The 16,066-nt window shown below is 46.6% G+C and overlaps 3 protein-coding genes across 3 annotated transcripts; 1 reads left to right on the top strand and 2 right to left on the bottom strand.

The window, feature by feature from the left end:
* Positions 1-4,464: 4,464 nt before the first annotated feature.
* PSV08DRAFT_186703 (uncharacterized protein) lies at positions 4,465-6,001 on the top strand (the record flags this gene model as incomplete). Its single annotated transcript, XM_066091932.1, has 3 exons — positions 4,465-4,500; positions 4,568-4,594; positions 4,841-6,001. Coding segments are annotated over 3 exons (1,224 nt in total), but the record flags the coding sequence as incomplete, so codon positions are not given.
* Positions 6,002-9,401: 3,400 nt separating this feature from the next.
* On the bottom strand, positions 9,402-10,658 carry PSV08DRAFT_355281 (uncharacterized protein; the record flags this gene model as incomplete). Its single annotated transcript, XM_066092908.1, has 1 exon — positions 9,402-10,658. One exon carries the CDS (start codon positions 10,656-10,658, stop codon positions 9,402-9,404), a length of 1,257 nt encoding a protein of 418 aa, XP_065948536.1.
* Positions 10,659-14,726: 4,068 nt separating this feature from the next.
* PSV08DRAFT_186538 (uncharacterized protein) lies at positions 14,727-15,596 on the bottom strand (the record flags this gene model as incomplete). The annotated part of the gene is made up of 1 exon (XM_066091924.1): positions 14,727-15,596. A coding segment is annotated over one exon (870 nt), but the record flags the coding sequence as incomplete, so codon positions are not given.
* Between the last annotated feature and the right edge of the window lie 470 nt (positions 15,597-16,066).

Raw genomic sequence — 16,066 nt, 5'->3', positions numbered from 1 at the left:
CAGCCATCCTAGGCACAGGTGTCATTCGTCTCAGTACCGATATAGTAAGCCAGTTGTCATCGTACTTCTAATGGTGAAACTGCATCCTCAAGTTCGTTAAGTACATATTAGACGTTAGTTCTAGAGTTTGCAACCATATCTTTTGCTAGCAGCGTCTCGTAAGTCACGGAATCTGAGAGCAACTATGGAGAATATCGATGGTTTATCGTAAGCACCAACAACGCCACACCACGTGTAGCGTCCGCCCGTCAGCAATCCTACTCGTTATGCCAAACAGAGCTATGGTCCCCTGTGAACGACTTCTCAGTGGCGCCAAGACATATTGATCGCCGATTGTGTCACGTGACTATGGCATGGTTGGAAGGATTGCGGGGCAGCGTTTTGAGTCGCATCCTCTTGCTTACTGGCTGTAAGCATAATCAGGAGTGCTAGCATTTCAGGGTTATCACACAGCAGTCAGACGTTTCGTCTAACCAGCTGACGCTTATGGAGAGTACTCGCCCCACGGAGCCTAGTTCTACCGAACTAGGCCCTACCCAGCTCAACGTCAACCACCAGCTCAACGTCAACTTTGCCACCCCCCACCACTTTGACTCAATTTTTCTCCACAACAAGATGTCGCAGCGTTTTGGGACTTACGCGGAGATTGAAGAGCGTATTGAAATTGCTATTGCTGAGTTAGATAGTGGTATCCACGCAAATGTACGCGCAGCAGCAGACTACAATCATGTGCCCTACAGCAGGCTCCAAAAGCGCGTCTCAGGCCGCGCATCAAAAATGGATCGCGCTGCACCAAATCGAAGGCTCAATCAGCAACAGGAGGATGCCCTAAAGGCCTATATTACTCGATGCGACGCGTTATACATGCCTCCTCTCATGCCGCAGCTGATTTCTGCCGCGCAGCGGATCCTTGATCTCGAGCACTCAGATGGCAAGGCACCACCCATAGGCAAAAACTGGATCTCACGATGGCTGGCGCGCAACCCAGACTGCCGCCGCAAGAAACAGAAAAAGTAGGAAATAAAACGCCTAGCAGCTAATACAGTAGAGGTCTACGAGAGGCACTTTGCTGCTCTAAAGCGCGCAATTGATGAGTACGCTATACAGCCTGGAGATCTATACAATATGGACGAGACGGGCATCCGTATGGGCGTTGGAGGTCAGCAATACGTTATAACAATGGCTGGCGACGACGACGCTATACAGTCACCGTCTGATACAAATCGCGAGATTGTTACAGTCGTTGAGACTGTCGCTGCTGACGGCTCAGTTCTGGCACCATTTATTATTCTTAAGGGCAAAGCGCACCTCTCAAAATGGTACACTAACACAAAGCTGCCTAACGACTATATAGTAGGTGTCTCAGAGACAGCGTACAACAACGATGAGCTCTCTCTTGAGTGGATTCGACACTTTGACGCCTGTAGTCGTCGCCGTCAAACAGGCACCTGGAGGCTGTTAATTTTTGATGGATTTGGATCCTATGGCACAAAGGAGCTGATCGATTTTTGTGACGACAACAATATAGTACTTTTCTCGCTCCCATCCTATACCTCTCACGACCTACAGCCTCTTGACGTTGGTGTTTTTTAAGCATACAAGAAGCACTACAGAGGCGTCGTTGAGAGAGCTGCTCGCGAGGGCTGCACCGATTTCAACAAGCTTGAGTTTCTACACGCAATTGATGGCGTTAGAAGATATACATTCAAATCTAGTACTATTCGAAAAGCTTTTGAATTAGCAGGTATCTGGCCATGGGATCCTGAGAGAGTATTGTATAAGCTCGCGCGCCTACAGAGGGTGTCAACGCCTGAGGAGATGAGCTATCTCTTTTAAGCCTCTGAGACGCCTACGCCTACAACTCCTCGCTCCTTTATTGCGTACGCTCGTAAAACGTAAGAGCTCTGTAACTATGCTGAGCATATACTAAGTAATCGGGCTGCGCGACTTGCTAGAGCGTCTGTTATACTAGGTTTGAACTACGATCTCGCGACTCGTGAGCTTGCCAAGACTACAGCTGCTGCCCGCGAGAGGACTCAGCGCTAGGACAACTCACGATTAACGATTCAGAAAGGAGGTGTAGTTACAGCTAGAGGTGCGCGAGAGGCCGTGTCTTAAAAAGCTAAAATCGCTGAGTAAAAGGCTGTACGTAAGGCTGTGAGGGAGACGAGACGGCGCCTCCGAGATGCCACCCAGCAGCCAACACCTGCCTCTGCAGAGGCCTCAACACCAAGTCAACAGGCACCAGTAATGTGTTTTATACACTGGGAGATGCCTCCCACTCAGTAGCTACACTAAATATATGATGTTTTGCGTGTTTTCGCGGCTAATTTACGATACAAATCGCATAGGTTGGCAAAGTTGACGTTGAGCTGGTGGTTGACGTTGAGCTGGGTAGGGCCTAGTTCGGTAGAACTAGGCTCCGTGGGGCGAGTAAAGTCGGGAAACCCAGACCAAGCGGGCTAGTCCACCAAAACGACCAACCTTCACAACAGGATATCAGCAGCACCACAATATTTTTTTAAGAGAAAGTTAGAGCTAGTGATTGCGCTTACTCTATAAATACTATATCTAAGCGTACAATAACTAAAATAATATCAGTCGTGCTGCAGCAGGAGCAGCGTTTCTAAGTGGGCTTCATACCGCTGGTGTTAGGCCATTTTGTTTCCGACTTTTCCGATCGACCGAGAGCCAGCCTTGTTATCTGAAATATATTCACGTGACTTCTGCCTGAGTCAATCATGTGACATGTTCTTCTAGCACGTTCTATCAGTATTTGGCCTCTGGTCTTTGTTCTATTATTAGCACAGCAGTGCCAGAAGCGCACAGCCCAGGAATTGCAGAACGGGATACGCCAGAAATTCAGACACCAGTCGATCCAATGCTGGAATCATGGAGAGCGTCTGAGGCCTGGATGTGGTGGGTGGTGGAATACATACATAGCATTATTCGTACTATAGAGAGGTCATAGGGTAAAGTTGTTTCACATATTTGCTGTCCCTCTGCTTACTTTAGTCCCTGCTGACCGTTGTACTTGGCCTTGTGGGTTGCCATTAACTATTACTATGATGCTTACCTGATAAGCTTCAAGCGCCATATAACTTGTCATAACTTCAGCAAGCTCGATAGTTGACTCACTAATATAAACGCGGTTTCTATAGTTTTAATGAATACACCGCTGCCCACTTTGTAACGTTCACTACTTTGATTTGCTCGCAAGCCACAAACTCATTATGAAGAATAAAATCCACACCTCTGTGACGGAACTCCTTAGGCGCGGGGACCGTTCAACCAGACCGGATGATTGGCCGGCCCCAGTACACAGGGAGTCCGGCCATGAAGAGATGGACGTTACATCATTCCTCGTCCGGCCCAAGTACGTGTTATGTACATATGAATCAGATAATCCTTAACCAGTTTACTAATTTAACAATGTCAGGAATGCCTACAAATTGCATGACAGTAATCTGCGAGATCTCCTTGTTCTTAGTCGCTCTTCTGGCTACCAAGAGAACTCTGATGGTACTTGGACCGTCAAACATGGATCCGAAGAGGACAAGAACGTCACTATACGGTATATCACTACACCTCGGTCAAAGGATGCCTGGCGTAGAAGTAAGTCATCCTACCAGTTAGAGAAGCTTGTTGAAGCCTAATTTCCTGTAGGTGTAACAGTCTACGATGGCGTGAAGGTTGTGCTAGGCTAAAATCATTGCATGCGGTGCTCAGATATATGGTATCTCAATACTAGTTAGATGTTCAAAGTTAGCTTTCTCATCGAAAAGCCGTGATACTTAACGCTGTATCTAAAATTGCCCCTGTTAGGATACACATCACAACACGTAATAATTCCTACACACTCAACTGCTGACAGTAAGTTTAGAATAGGTAACTGTTGATGTTAGTTAGATGCTTGTGCTTAGGCGAGGCTGGGTATATTATATAGTTAACTAGCATTCTATACATTACAGAGGTGCTTTGGGATCAAGCGTAAAGCTGTTTAAATACCAGACCGTGTGGCGATCACGCACAAACCAGGTCAGAGTATCTGCAATTTTGTCCGTTACGGCGGTTGTTCCGTTATGAAGGAATGTAGTTAACTAACTTACGTTAGTAGATAAGATAAAGCCTTGAATGGTCCATTAATGATGGCTTCAGTAGCTGGATTAGCTGCGTCATCATCATTAGCTCGGGCTGCTGCACGAGCCAAGGACGAAGAGCGACTTCAACAGCAAAAGCACATAGTACAGTCTAGTTGCAGTGGGCTAGGTATCGTTTGGAATCTTCTTAATTGACCAAATAAGCTTTCTCACTATTTAAGAGCAGACCACGAGTTAAAATGACAGATTTCATCAATGACTCAAGCTTGTAAGTTACGTTTTCCGGGATAACAGACTAAATAGTTAGCACCAATCGGATTACACGTCCAATGTACCACTAGGTTGTCAAATCTCTGTAATAGGGAGCTCTGAATTAGACCGTGCTTGTCAAACTTTGTGTGTGTGTGTGGAAAGTGAAATACAGTCGGCTCATTCGTGTCAATACGGATTACTTATGCTGCGCCTAGAGGCAAAATCCAGTCTTAAGAGGTAACGTAAGACTTGGATTGAAAACCAGTTCGAGTGCGTCTGCAACACCTCATGTCAGCATTTTCACATATGACATGTGTTCGTTGTGCTATCGCACTATATACACTTGTCCTTTTGCCAGCACAATACTAGGCTAATATCATAACGCAAAAGGCCTTTGGTTGCATACCATAGTATTGTTGCCTCGTGATTTATCTGGCACATGGTACGTTTACTGAACCAGTAGTCACATTCAATACTAAAAACATTAGCCTTACTGCGCCATAATGGAACATCAACGTGTTCTGTGTATAACCTCCGCATCTCATGAACATAGTAGTGCCAGCTCTGGAACTACACGTCATAACGAAAGAAGCTCCTACGGGACTGCTTCCTTGGAAACTGGTCATGGTTCAACTGAATATCTGGAGCACTCTGCCTTTCCGCCAGTGTCCACAATACTATCGGATATTTCTAACGATATTCCCGATGTTTGCATGCATGAGGGATACAATGATGATAGCGCGCTGTCCGCATGCTCATCTACCAGCCATATTGAAGACCTTCCCTCGCCATCGTCTATTGATATGCTTACGCATCTCTCCGTCAACTCGCCGGCCGTTGAACATGCTCAATCACTCTGCAAAGCTGAGATTTTGACACAACACCGAGAAAATCTCTGTACACCCAATGATTTCGATCTTCTTCCGTGTACTTTGCGAAGGCTATCACGGGCTTGCCACAGTCATACAGCTTACGACGAGACGTTCCTGCAACTCATACGATACTTCATGCTACAGCTTTGCTCTCCAATTACTCCAAGTTGCATATCGTATCACGAACCAGTTCTCTCTTGTGTGACTGAGGCTGGAGAATTTACGCCCTCTCAACAGAATATGGCAATCAGCATCGACATCAGTGAGAAGAATAGCTGTTCAGAGTCTGAATACTCGTGTCTCGACGTTTTCAAACTATCAAATGAGTTTCCAGATGGTACAAGGCGGCGATATGAAGCAAACTCTCATCTTACGGACCTTGGAAAGTGGGGTCCGATCAAAAAATCCTTTCACACAGCTGTGGAGCCAAGGTACTATGAGTGTCCGCTCATGGACAAGAAAGAGCCTCCAAGTCTATGCGCAAAGAGATTTCGACGTTCGGGACACCTTCGACGCCACATCACGACTGTACATGTTACTGAGAATTTTCATTGCTGCAAAGTGTGTCCCAGGTCTTTCTCTAGGCGCGATAATCTTCGGGAGCATTACTGGACACACTTAAAAAGAGATGGAAGTGTGGGAAGAAATACTAAGATGAGCCTCCTTGAGTTAAGTGTCATCCTGGGTCCGAAGGAAACGCAGCTTGTAAAGCGTCTCCAGGCGAGACTCGAAAGCGTGAGGGCGAATGAAACCAAAGCCAAGTTGTTTAGTAATTGATTGCTCGTTTAGTTTTCTTATGGTAAAAAAATCCTTGTAAATTGCATAGCACCACTACGATTTGCCTGTAAGTCTTTGTCTTGTCTGCTATAATGTTCCTTATGTTTTGGAAAACGGTTGTATACGGCTTAAGATTGAGTTTGTGGGGAATGGTGAATATAGTCATCAATGTGTACCTTCATCAATCAATTGTATAGGTCGCCATTCATTTCGAAAGTTGACCACTAGTCTATCAATACCCACTTGTCTCCTTAGTACTAGGAGCCGCATCTGCTGCACGCTTTGACGCTGTGTCCCAGCGGCACTGCAGCAAGCAGAAGTAGAAAAGACATACTGAGGCACTACAAGACCCATGCATGGACCATGTGCATTTGGCTGGCTGTGTGTTGCACTGATATGTCGTCACTGCAGAGCACAATTGCGGCATTTTGTCCATGCTTCCGAAGATTCCAGATCGGAAAAACGCCGAGAGGTGAGAGGCCGGGCTTCTTGTACATTCATATGCCACTAGGAAGTGTGGTCATGAAGCCCAGCATGCGTGAATGAGACGAGTCGCATTTTCCAGGATCGGTCCCCTTCAGTGCGTAAAGGCAGAAAAACGATGACAAGTTCTGTAGTTAGACATTAGATGCAGCTATAGGGATCCTTGGAGTGGATCTCACGCCAGTGCTATACGTGAGTGAACAGAGCATATTTGCAACGTAGACGTCCCACCACTCAACGCGATATATTCCGGCAAGGCGCACACACCGCTTCGGATGAATTAACATCGTGCAACTCGGCATCACTTTGTATTTGAACTACTCACAAGAGATCTGATTAGGCCCATACGACTCGTATGATAACATATTCTGAATGGAGTGAGAAAAAGCAAGACAGAAATGCTAATAAGTGCAGCTAGATAGTATTGAAAGAAATTGTCGCTTCTCACGAAGTAAAAGTTTATGGTCAAAGTGAGTCCAAGGACGAAGTAGTTCCAGCAAGGTAGCTGCTTACTGTTAGCTCGGACTTTCTCTAAGAAATACAGATCTAACCTCGGCGGCTTGTCTCCAGTTAAGGCAGTGGTCTGGACCATGTGAGAATATAGAAGCATAGTCGATGCCGAATGTATGCCAAACGCGACATGATGAGCAATAGAGAAGGAGGATGATAACTATTAGGAAGTAACCCCCGTAGATCTGTACAAGGGTAGCTCTTGTGTGTCTGCATGTTAGGCAATAAACAGACCTGAAGGTTATAGCCGGCCCATGGCAGAGAACCTTCTCTGGCGTAGGTGCCGATCAGGCGAGATGCCCAAAGTATTCCTTGTATCATAAACACAGTTCCCGCGGCTAGAAGAGCGCCATTCCGAAAGCTGCAGTCGAGAACAGTGCCTGTATCGACGTGCCTGCGTTGACAGTCATAGACACATCCAGGCATCAGAGTGGCTGCTTTGAAGAGATATGGGATGTTCCACACTTGTATAGTCTTCAGCGTTTACTTGATACCGCGCGTTGAAGAGAATTTAAAAACATCAAAAAGTTCTTTATCATGCGGCCCAGTCGTTCCCGGTGTTCCCCGCTGTGCCACCTAGAAAAAGTGAAATCTAATATAAGCAGCTGACGGCGCCCAACCAGAGAAGATCTATATTTAAGTTTTGAGCAACGACAAAACTATTTATAGTTTTATGTAGAGACAGCGGTTAATGACATCTCTTAAACCAGTAGGGTAGCCCCGTGTCACAACATACTCAGATTTTCATTGGAGATTCCCATAGACATCTCCTGACGACTACTCACACACCATCTATAGATCCTCTTCGACGATCCTCTTGGACAACTCTGGCTGTAGATATGTGTGTAACCATGTTGCTATGTCGACTTAACTCAGTTCCTCGTTTGGCTAGACGATCTAGCGACGCAAGTCAGTCTAGCGACGCAAGTCGGTCTAGCGACGCAAGTCGATCTAGCGACGCAAGTCGGTCTAGCGACGCAAGTCGATCTAGCGACGCAAGTCGGTCTAGCGACGCAAGTCGATCTAGCGACGCAAGTCGGTCTAGCGACGCAAGTCGATCTAGCGACGCAAGTCGGTCTAGACGGTCTGGCGCGCCCTCGCCGGAACCAGCACCGTGCCATGAAGAACACATTATAGCTTCAGTGAAATTACAAGAAGAATCGAATACCTCTCAACCACTAGAAAAAAGTTCTTGGATGACCATTGCGCGTTTCCCAAGGTGCAACAAAATCACTACAATGCGGAGAAAAGTTAGAGACAACTACGGTGTAAGCATACACAAGTAGCGAGAGTTGCGGGCCAAATCTGCGTTATGTGCAGCTATGATCTGAACCTTAGCAAATAATGAAATTCAAAATCTGCTCTTCTGCTCTTAATTGAATAGTTACACGAATAGGGTAGTCAGAAAGTGCTACTGATCAGTTGGGCTTATGAGCAAAACAAGCCGGCGCGTTGCTGCAGCCAGTACGCTGTTACGCGAACTTCCACACAATTTAATCCAAGAGCCTACGTTTACGCACTACTGCAGCGTATCCTGAGGTAAGGGTAGCACTTGTACTATTTAGTCAGTTTTCAATATTAGTGGGCGATCATGTATTATTAGCCTTTAGCTAATCCACCAAGCCGTAAACGTGTTGCAAGCATATGACACTGACTAATTGGCCGGCGCTACGGTACTCGTGCACTGCCTAACACACTCGCTCTTCAACCACGGCCATCATGCATTTCTTTCTGCACCTATCATGTCTGTGTTTTTACTGAAGCCATATTTAGGGACTATGCATTGACTCGTTTCACCGTGCTGTATCTGTGATGCGATAGCAAGTGACAGGAATCAAAGATTATAGGGGACCAGCGTATGCGTTGGCTCGGCAAGATGAGCCAACTACTCGACCGAGCGACAGTAGCGGAAGCGCCCAAGGTGGCAGGCCATTCAGAGACTGAGTAGTTGGAAACGTTTCAAGGTCGGTTAATTACATGCAAAGAGGGATGTTGGTGAAGCGATGAGTACATCCCTAAAAACGTCGTCTATGGAATACGCGCGATGAGCGCCCGAAACTTAGCTGGAGTAGCATGCCACGTAACGAGAAATGCCAGATTAGAGAAGCCATTAACATTCAGTTGATAAGCGGAGGCATTCCTGAAATTACTATCAAGCTAGCGGGATGGCGTATGAACAAGGCAATTAGAGACCTAGTTAAAACATGCATAATGTATGTGCGGCACACAGGGATGTCCGTCATGGAAGGATAGTTAGTAGCGGGACGGACGTAAGATCACCTAACGGATTATGAGATGACTATGCGAAATTAAAATACTTCTATTTTAAGCAAAAAACATAACATATCGCAAGAAAGCCGAACCAATGATTCAAAACCATGCCTAAAAAAACTTTAAAAATGTAACACTATAACTTTGAGAGCAGAAGCGGCTTGTTTTTTGTGAGACTATTTCTTGGGGTGTTTTCCAGCAATTTTTCCATTATGTCCTGAATCTTCTCGAATTGATCAGACAGTTTGGCCCATGTCGGTTGCTCATTCTGCTTTTTCTGCTCTAGAGAGAGTTCCGTTTCGGTTGCATCTACTGCAAATTGTGTCATATTTAAGCAATCTTGTAGGGTTGGTATATCTCCTTCTTTGAAGACCTTTCGGTATGTAGAGAGTTTGCATACAAGAGGGCCTTCGTATCTGTATCCTGATTCACGTCGTTTCTGTTTGAGTTCCTTCCAAAGGGGATCCGTTTTTTGAATTTCGAGCACAACTATGACAATCTTTTTGTTATTCGGTCTTCCATGCCATTTGGCCGCACATCCTACGATTTTCAAGTTCTTCCTCTGAGATATTTTCAGTTGCGAAACGAACTCATCGTCCACCTTAGGGGCCATTCCTCCATTTTGCCCAGGAATCATTAGATTCGAAGGGCAATCATATATGTCTTCAAAATCGTATACATCGTTTTTGTAGACTAGACCGCGTTTTTTGAAACAATTCGCTCCAAACTTACAATTAATGCCGTAAATGACGGTGGCGCCGTCTCGTGGTTCTGGAGTTTCTCCGCTTACTCCTGGCGAATCACAGCGCGCTGTAGACGGACTACTATTCCTAGATGTATTCTCTTTCCCGGATGTAATCTGACCAGAAGTTGGTATTGAACTCTGAAATGTATGTCCTGTGTTAGGAAAACTCGGCACCTCTACACTTTCTACAACGTTACTATAATCAGCCATTTCCGTGTCCCCATTGCTATCATAGCTTCCTTCTCTGTCCTTCATGTATTCTGCATATGTCACAGTAGATGCTTCCTCCATAAAATCAATAGTTCGGTCTCTGTTCTCTAGGTTCTTGCCTAGTTTGTTCTTGAAATTCGTTTTTGAAAGCCATCTCTTGTCCTTCTCCTCATTCAACCGGAAGATATATACTTCGCATCTTCTGCTGCCATAAATTTGACACTGACGATCTTTAATATTTGTCAGCTTTGAGTTTTCAATAGCGATCGAATGATTCTCAGGACTGAAGCTCGGGAGGCCAGATACTGGTTTTATCCCTAAAACCTGGAGTTCTTCCTTGTCGAGTATGAAGAAATTGTTATCATCAAACTGCACCAGTGTATATCCCGAAGAGGACGCCCTGGGCTTGGGGTATTCCGAACTTCGCTGGCTGTGCATTGTGATATTTTTCTGATCTTTGGGATATAAATTATGCTTCGCTCCAGTCGTAAAGTGCAAGCTAATATATATTTAAATAATTAGTGTAGCCAGCGCTATACAGTACCATCATTGTCACAGATGCGATCAGCATTTAGAAGTCAGCAACATACTCTTGAGTAAGTATCGCGACAATCAGCTGATGTAGGGAAGAAGATGACTATGTGCGATGATGATTTCCAGATTATCTATGACTGATGTGCTTGACTACCTGAATACATTGCTATGCTTACACGACTAATGATATTCACCGTGTTCAGCAGCAAAAGCTGTCAAGCATCTTAGCAGCTAAAAACACCCTAGCTTGTCAGTCGAACCACGACCATAATGTGCTTACATACGGTGCTGACCAAAATCGGCTTCAGTTCGCGCACCTACATACAGATGCGCTAGCGCTGCGCAGTATCAGATGCTGTCAGCTTTTTCGAATAGTGCCCACTCCCTGGCCACCCCCTGTTTACTTACTAAGATGTATGTTGGCAGGGCATTTGGGGCGGCGGATAGGAAGCCCAGTGCCTAAAAATAGAGACCGCAGGCTTTGAAGGTTAACTTATGGTAAAGGATGTGCATTCCAGCAGTTTTCTCCCACGGAGGACATCATCACTGGGATAATCTCTCCAAGACACTGAGCTTTAGCTACTCTTGGCATGAGGCGGCTGCAATAGCGTGCTCGGATGTGTCTATGTCTGTGGCTGGGGCTACATATCGTGCGCAATGGCTGGGGTCTAGAGGCATTGACGGCGACTTGCGCATGCTTCGTTGGCCCCACCAAGTGCGTTGCCCGGAAGCAACTGGTTAGTTTACTAGCTACGCCACCATCCCGCAATATTTAGGCACTAGCCGATCAAACTACCCCGATGCCGCACACACTAGATCTGGTGAGCAAGTCTCTCAACCATCATCACTGATACATAACTTATAGCAGCTAGAATTACTGTAATATTGAAGAAATGGTTCGGCAAAAAATCCTTCAAGGTATGCCTATGATACGAGCACAGGTTGAACTATGGCAGTCATGTCTGATAGTTAGTGTAGGATGTAGTATGTCGACCTGCAATCATGGATGCGCAAAGCGTGCTGGTGTAGCAAGTATTTTTGGTGCAGCCTTCATAGCCTGTGCAGAATATCACAGCTTTTGGATAAAAGGGCAGATTTTTTACTCTCGATAACAACTTTGCTAACATCCATCCCTTAGACCAGGAAAAACCCCTGCACGGGAAAATAAGCGAGGTACCTCGACTTCGAAAGGATATTACTATTTGCACACACAAGATATATCTATAGGCTTCGTAGATAACATAGCTGAACTTCATACAAGCATTTGCATATAGTTTTTAGCAATAAATTACAGTGGTGTGGTCGCTAATACGCTTCGTGCAGGGAATGCCTCGTCTAACGCTCAAACAGCGCGCCCCGATCAAGCAACACTGCAAGGTTGCCGTAGCTCTAAAACCAAGAACAGGTATCCTGAATAACCTCAATAGTGCAACTCTCAAGCGATAGAGTCGTATTTAGCTCTATAGTTGCTGTGGCGCGTAAGATTTTGAAAGTTTGCCATCCTAGGTGGTACCTCGGTTCAACGCTAACACCACTTCTGGAAGGTCAAAGATGATTTCTCATCCCTGACATAATCATCCATCGTGATTTACTAACTGATTACAGTTAGTTAGCTTACTTGACCAGTTGCGCTTGTCATTCGCCAACGATCATCAGCGTGCTGACCGCCCTAGTCATCAGAATATCGTCATCCCACTGCAAACCGTGTCATAGCAAGATAACTTTCGAGCAGGTTACGAAGATCACACGAATAACACTGTATTGCCTCCCTAATACATGGGCGCCACTGGTGCCTTCCAGGGCTCCGATCCCGGCTCTGGCTCCTGCCGCAACTGCTGGACACGGCTCCTCTTCGCCTTCTTTCTGACCGTCAATGTAGGCACCGAAGAGCCCGCCTCTTGCGCATCGGCCTCGTTCTCGATTTCTCCCTCGGTGTTGCTATCTGCTTCTCGCGCCGACACCTTGCGCTTGCGACCACGTTTGCCCTTGCCTTTCTCCGCGGCAGCCTTATCTCTCGCTGCGCGTGCCGCACGCGCTTTATCCAGATCCTCCCACTTCATCACCTTCGCCTTGCCTATAACCAACGACCGTGTGGATCGTCGCACCTTCGCTTCGTTGTTGATGGCATACAAAAGTCGGTTATGGTCCTGAAGCAGGCTTTGTCTAGCAAAGGATATTTTGGCCGCGCTTGCGAGCTTCTGCACACGCCTCTGCAGGCGCTGTCTGCTAGCCTCGTCAGATGCAGCGGCACAGGTATCCTGTTTGATTAGTTCGGTCAACCACGTCAAACCCTCTACTGTCACAGGCGTTACAGGTGTGTGCAGAGCCTCGGCCGCTGGATAGGACGTTGGTGCTATATCTTCGCTAGTATCGTTATGCTCCGCGGGCGGCTTCGGCATATCACGAAGCACCCTCTGCGGGTTGAAAGGGAACAAGCCAACAGCCGCCCATCCGGCTAGAATGTTCCTTTTCGTTATGGCTCTATCTCTGGCTGGTTTGTAAAGGTACGTGAAGTGCTCTTTGCCGATGGTGTCTATACCACCTCGATTCAACCGTTCGACTTGGTCGCGGTAGGCTGTCTTTAAGGGTGCAAAAACAGAAACATCACATGGCTGGAGCTTGTGAGAAGTGTGGGAGGGCAGTCGGCAGAGGGTGATGTCATTGGCGAAGCAAAACTCCAGGATCTCATGCGTTTCGTGGCTGCCAAAACCATCAGATATTAGTACTCGTGGTTTGCCGTTGGCGATTTCTTTGGTCTGGGGATCGAATACACGCGTAAGCCACTCTAAGCTAATCTTAGAGTCATTATACCCGTTCTCGGAGAATCCGTAGTGCCAGCCAGGGGTCGGATGGGTGGTCCAGTTACTTCGGTGGGTCGCAGCTGGCCAGATGATGAGAGGGTGCAATGACCTACCATCAGCACTGATGCACTCTATGGCGGTAACCATTGTCCGCTTAACACCAGCGCCCCTATATCCTCGTTGATCATCCTTACCTACAAGAACCTTGACAGAGCCCAGTATGCTTAGCATGACCCCTGTCTCATCCATGTTGTATACATTCTCTGGCCGGATAGCAGGATCCTGTAGCACCTTGCCTATTACTTCAAACCACTCCGTGACCTTGTCGTATATATGTATCTCGTGACGTCTCCAATCTATCGACCTGACTCGTTTCGCTTTCAGTTCAGGATGGCGTTTCCCGAAGGCTTGAGCCCAGTTCTTACCGGGCGGCTTGCTGGGTCTACTCGCAGGGGATCGGCGTCGGGCTATACTGAAGGCTAGCATTGCTATGTATTTGATGCGGACTGGTTGTCCGAAACTAGACATCAGCAACAGGAACGCGACCAGGACTTTCTCCTCTTCTACGCTGAGGTACAGCTGGCGTTGGGCCACCTCTTCCTTTGAGGGCCGCCCTTTGTATCGATTGTATAGCGTGGTAAGGGCAATACCACTGGAATCGGCTCGGGCAGCCCATGTTCTGCTGTCATTCGGGAGAAGTTCTGCAATTGCCTTACTAGCCGGGTCCATCTGTACGATCGTGATGGCAACAGAAGACGCGATGAGCAACTTCTGGCGGCATTGCACCTTCACGTCCCTGTACTAAAAATAGATCTTTGTCTATAGATGGTTCGAGAAGGGCACTATGCTTGGCGCTGCATTTAGACTAGCACAACTAGTTACAGGTAGATTAGTTACAGTACTAGTCAGAACGCTAGCTTCTTTATGGCAAACTGCATCTGGATATCGTGCTGAACCTATTCAATTAGTATGAAGAACACAAACAATCGCATCGCCTGTTCTGCAGCGAACATCTAGGGCTAACCCATGCACGAAAGGTGGAGCAGTTAAAATTGTTGCGCAGCTATCTGTGTATGAGTCACCCTGTCCGAAAAAATAAAAGCGGTACATTCCATCCATCTTTTTCTACCGACCAGAGATGCTCAGATTAATACTCAAAAGAGGATATCACCTATTCTGATTTCTGAGGTGGTCCAATTTCCCGCTCTGCCCAGGTGATCGGGTCTGTATAAACCCCGCCATGGTCGTACCACTCTTTCACAACTATCGCAGGATAACCTATCGCCTTGCCAATAGCGTCTGGCACAGCATGAAAGATTTCCAGCGATTTCCCTCTACGAGCCTTTTTCATCAAGTATAATGCGCAGCGCCGAATGCAGTCTCGATTGAGATGTTGGAGCGATAGCACTGCTTTGTAGATCAACTCGGCGTCGTGTGTGGAAATCCCAATTTCAATCGCGCGATTAAAAGCTTTAACATGCTCTTTGGTGTCAAGAACGTGGACTAAGCACGCAAGGTCTGAAGCGCTTGCCGCTCTTGTCTTCGATGCAGGTAGTTTTTCGAGTATGTCCAAACCTCCCAGAAAGGTCCTGACCACGGCTTCGGTATGCTGCATAGATGAGACATTCTTCAATCGTTGCGCAAAAGCGCCCCAAACCTTTGCAATAATCTCCGCATCATTTGCTGATTCTCTGATCTGTACATCCGCTCTATCGCTGCGACATGCAGAAAGCACGGCACCAAGGATTTCAAAATCTCCTACTAATTTCTCCTCTGGTTGCTGCAAGTTTCTGGATTGGCCCTCCGCAAACCGAGAAAGGTTGGGAAAGCTACCTCCGTAGGCCTGTATGAGATCATCTAGGAAAGAAACGAGCTGTGGATTCTGTTTGCCAGTTGCTGGGTCGATCACCGTTTGATATGGATGTTCATGGAAGAAGTGCGTGAGATTGATAGTCCCATCAGCAATCATATTCATGGCCGCTTGCATCCTTGCGGGATCTTGGGCAAGGAATGTCGGCAGCAGTGTGCTGTCATCGAGTTCCCCGCGTTTTGCTGAGGATAGAACAAAGAACAAAGACCAAAGACTGATAGAAAGTACCGGATGAAGATGTCACTTGATTGAAGAAGTGAATGGTCACCTGAATACATTTCAGGTGACAAAGTTGGGCTTGTTGTGCTAAATTCGTATTGAGGATTTCATCAATCACTCCAGCCACAGAGAAGGTTTATAACATCCTTCCCTGTGTGCCTGAAAACCTGGTGAGCCGGAATAAGTCAATGAAATCCAGCATCCCGCGGGGATGACTGCTGAGCTCACACTCTCATTGGTTAACTAGTTAGTTAACTAGTTCCGGCCCACCGGGTTTTGCATTCTATACAGAGAGGGACTTTAGTCAACTAATTAACTAGTTAGTTAGTTACCACAAAGCATCGTCTATCGATCCTGGGGGCCGAGAACAGCGGTCAGACTGCAAGGATGATAACTTAGACTTTCCGACATAGCGCTTGATC

The sequence above is a fragment of the Bipolaris maydis genome (genome assembly GCF_028858645.1).
Source record: "Bipolaris maydis strain C4 unplaced genomic scaffold PSV08scaffold_13, whole genome shotgun sequence".
Taxonomy (NCBI): Eukaryota; Fungi; Ascomycota; class Dothideomycetes; order Pleosporales; family Pleosporaceae; genus Bipolaris; species Bipolaris maydis.
This window is presented reverse-complemented; position numbering and strand designations above follow the sequence as displayed.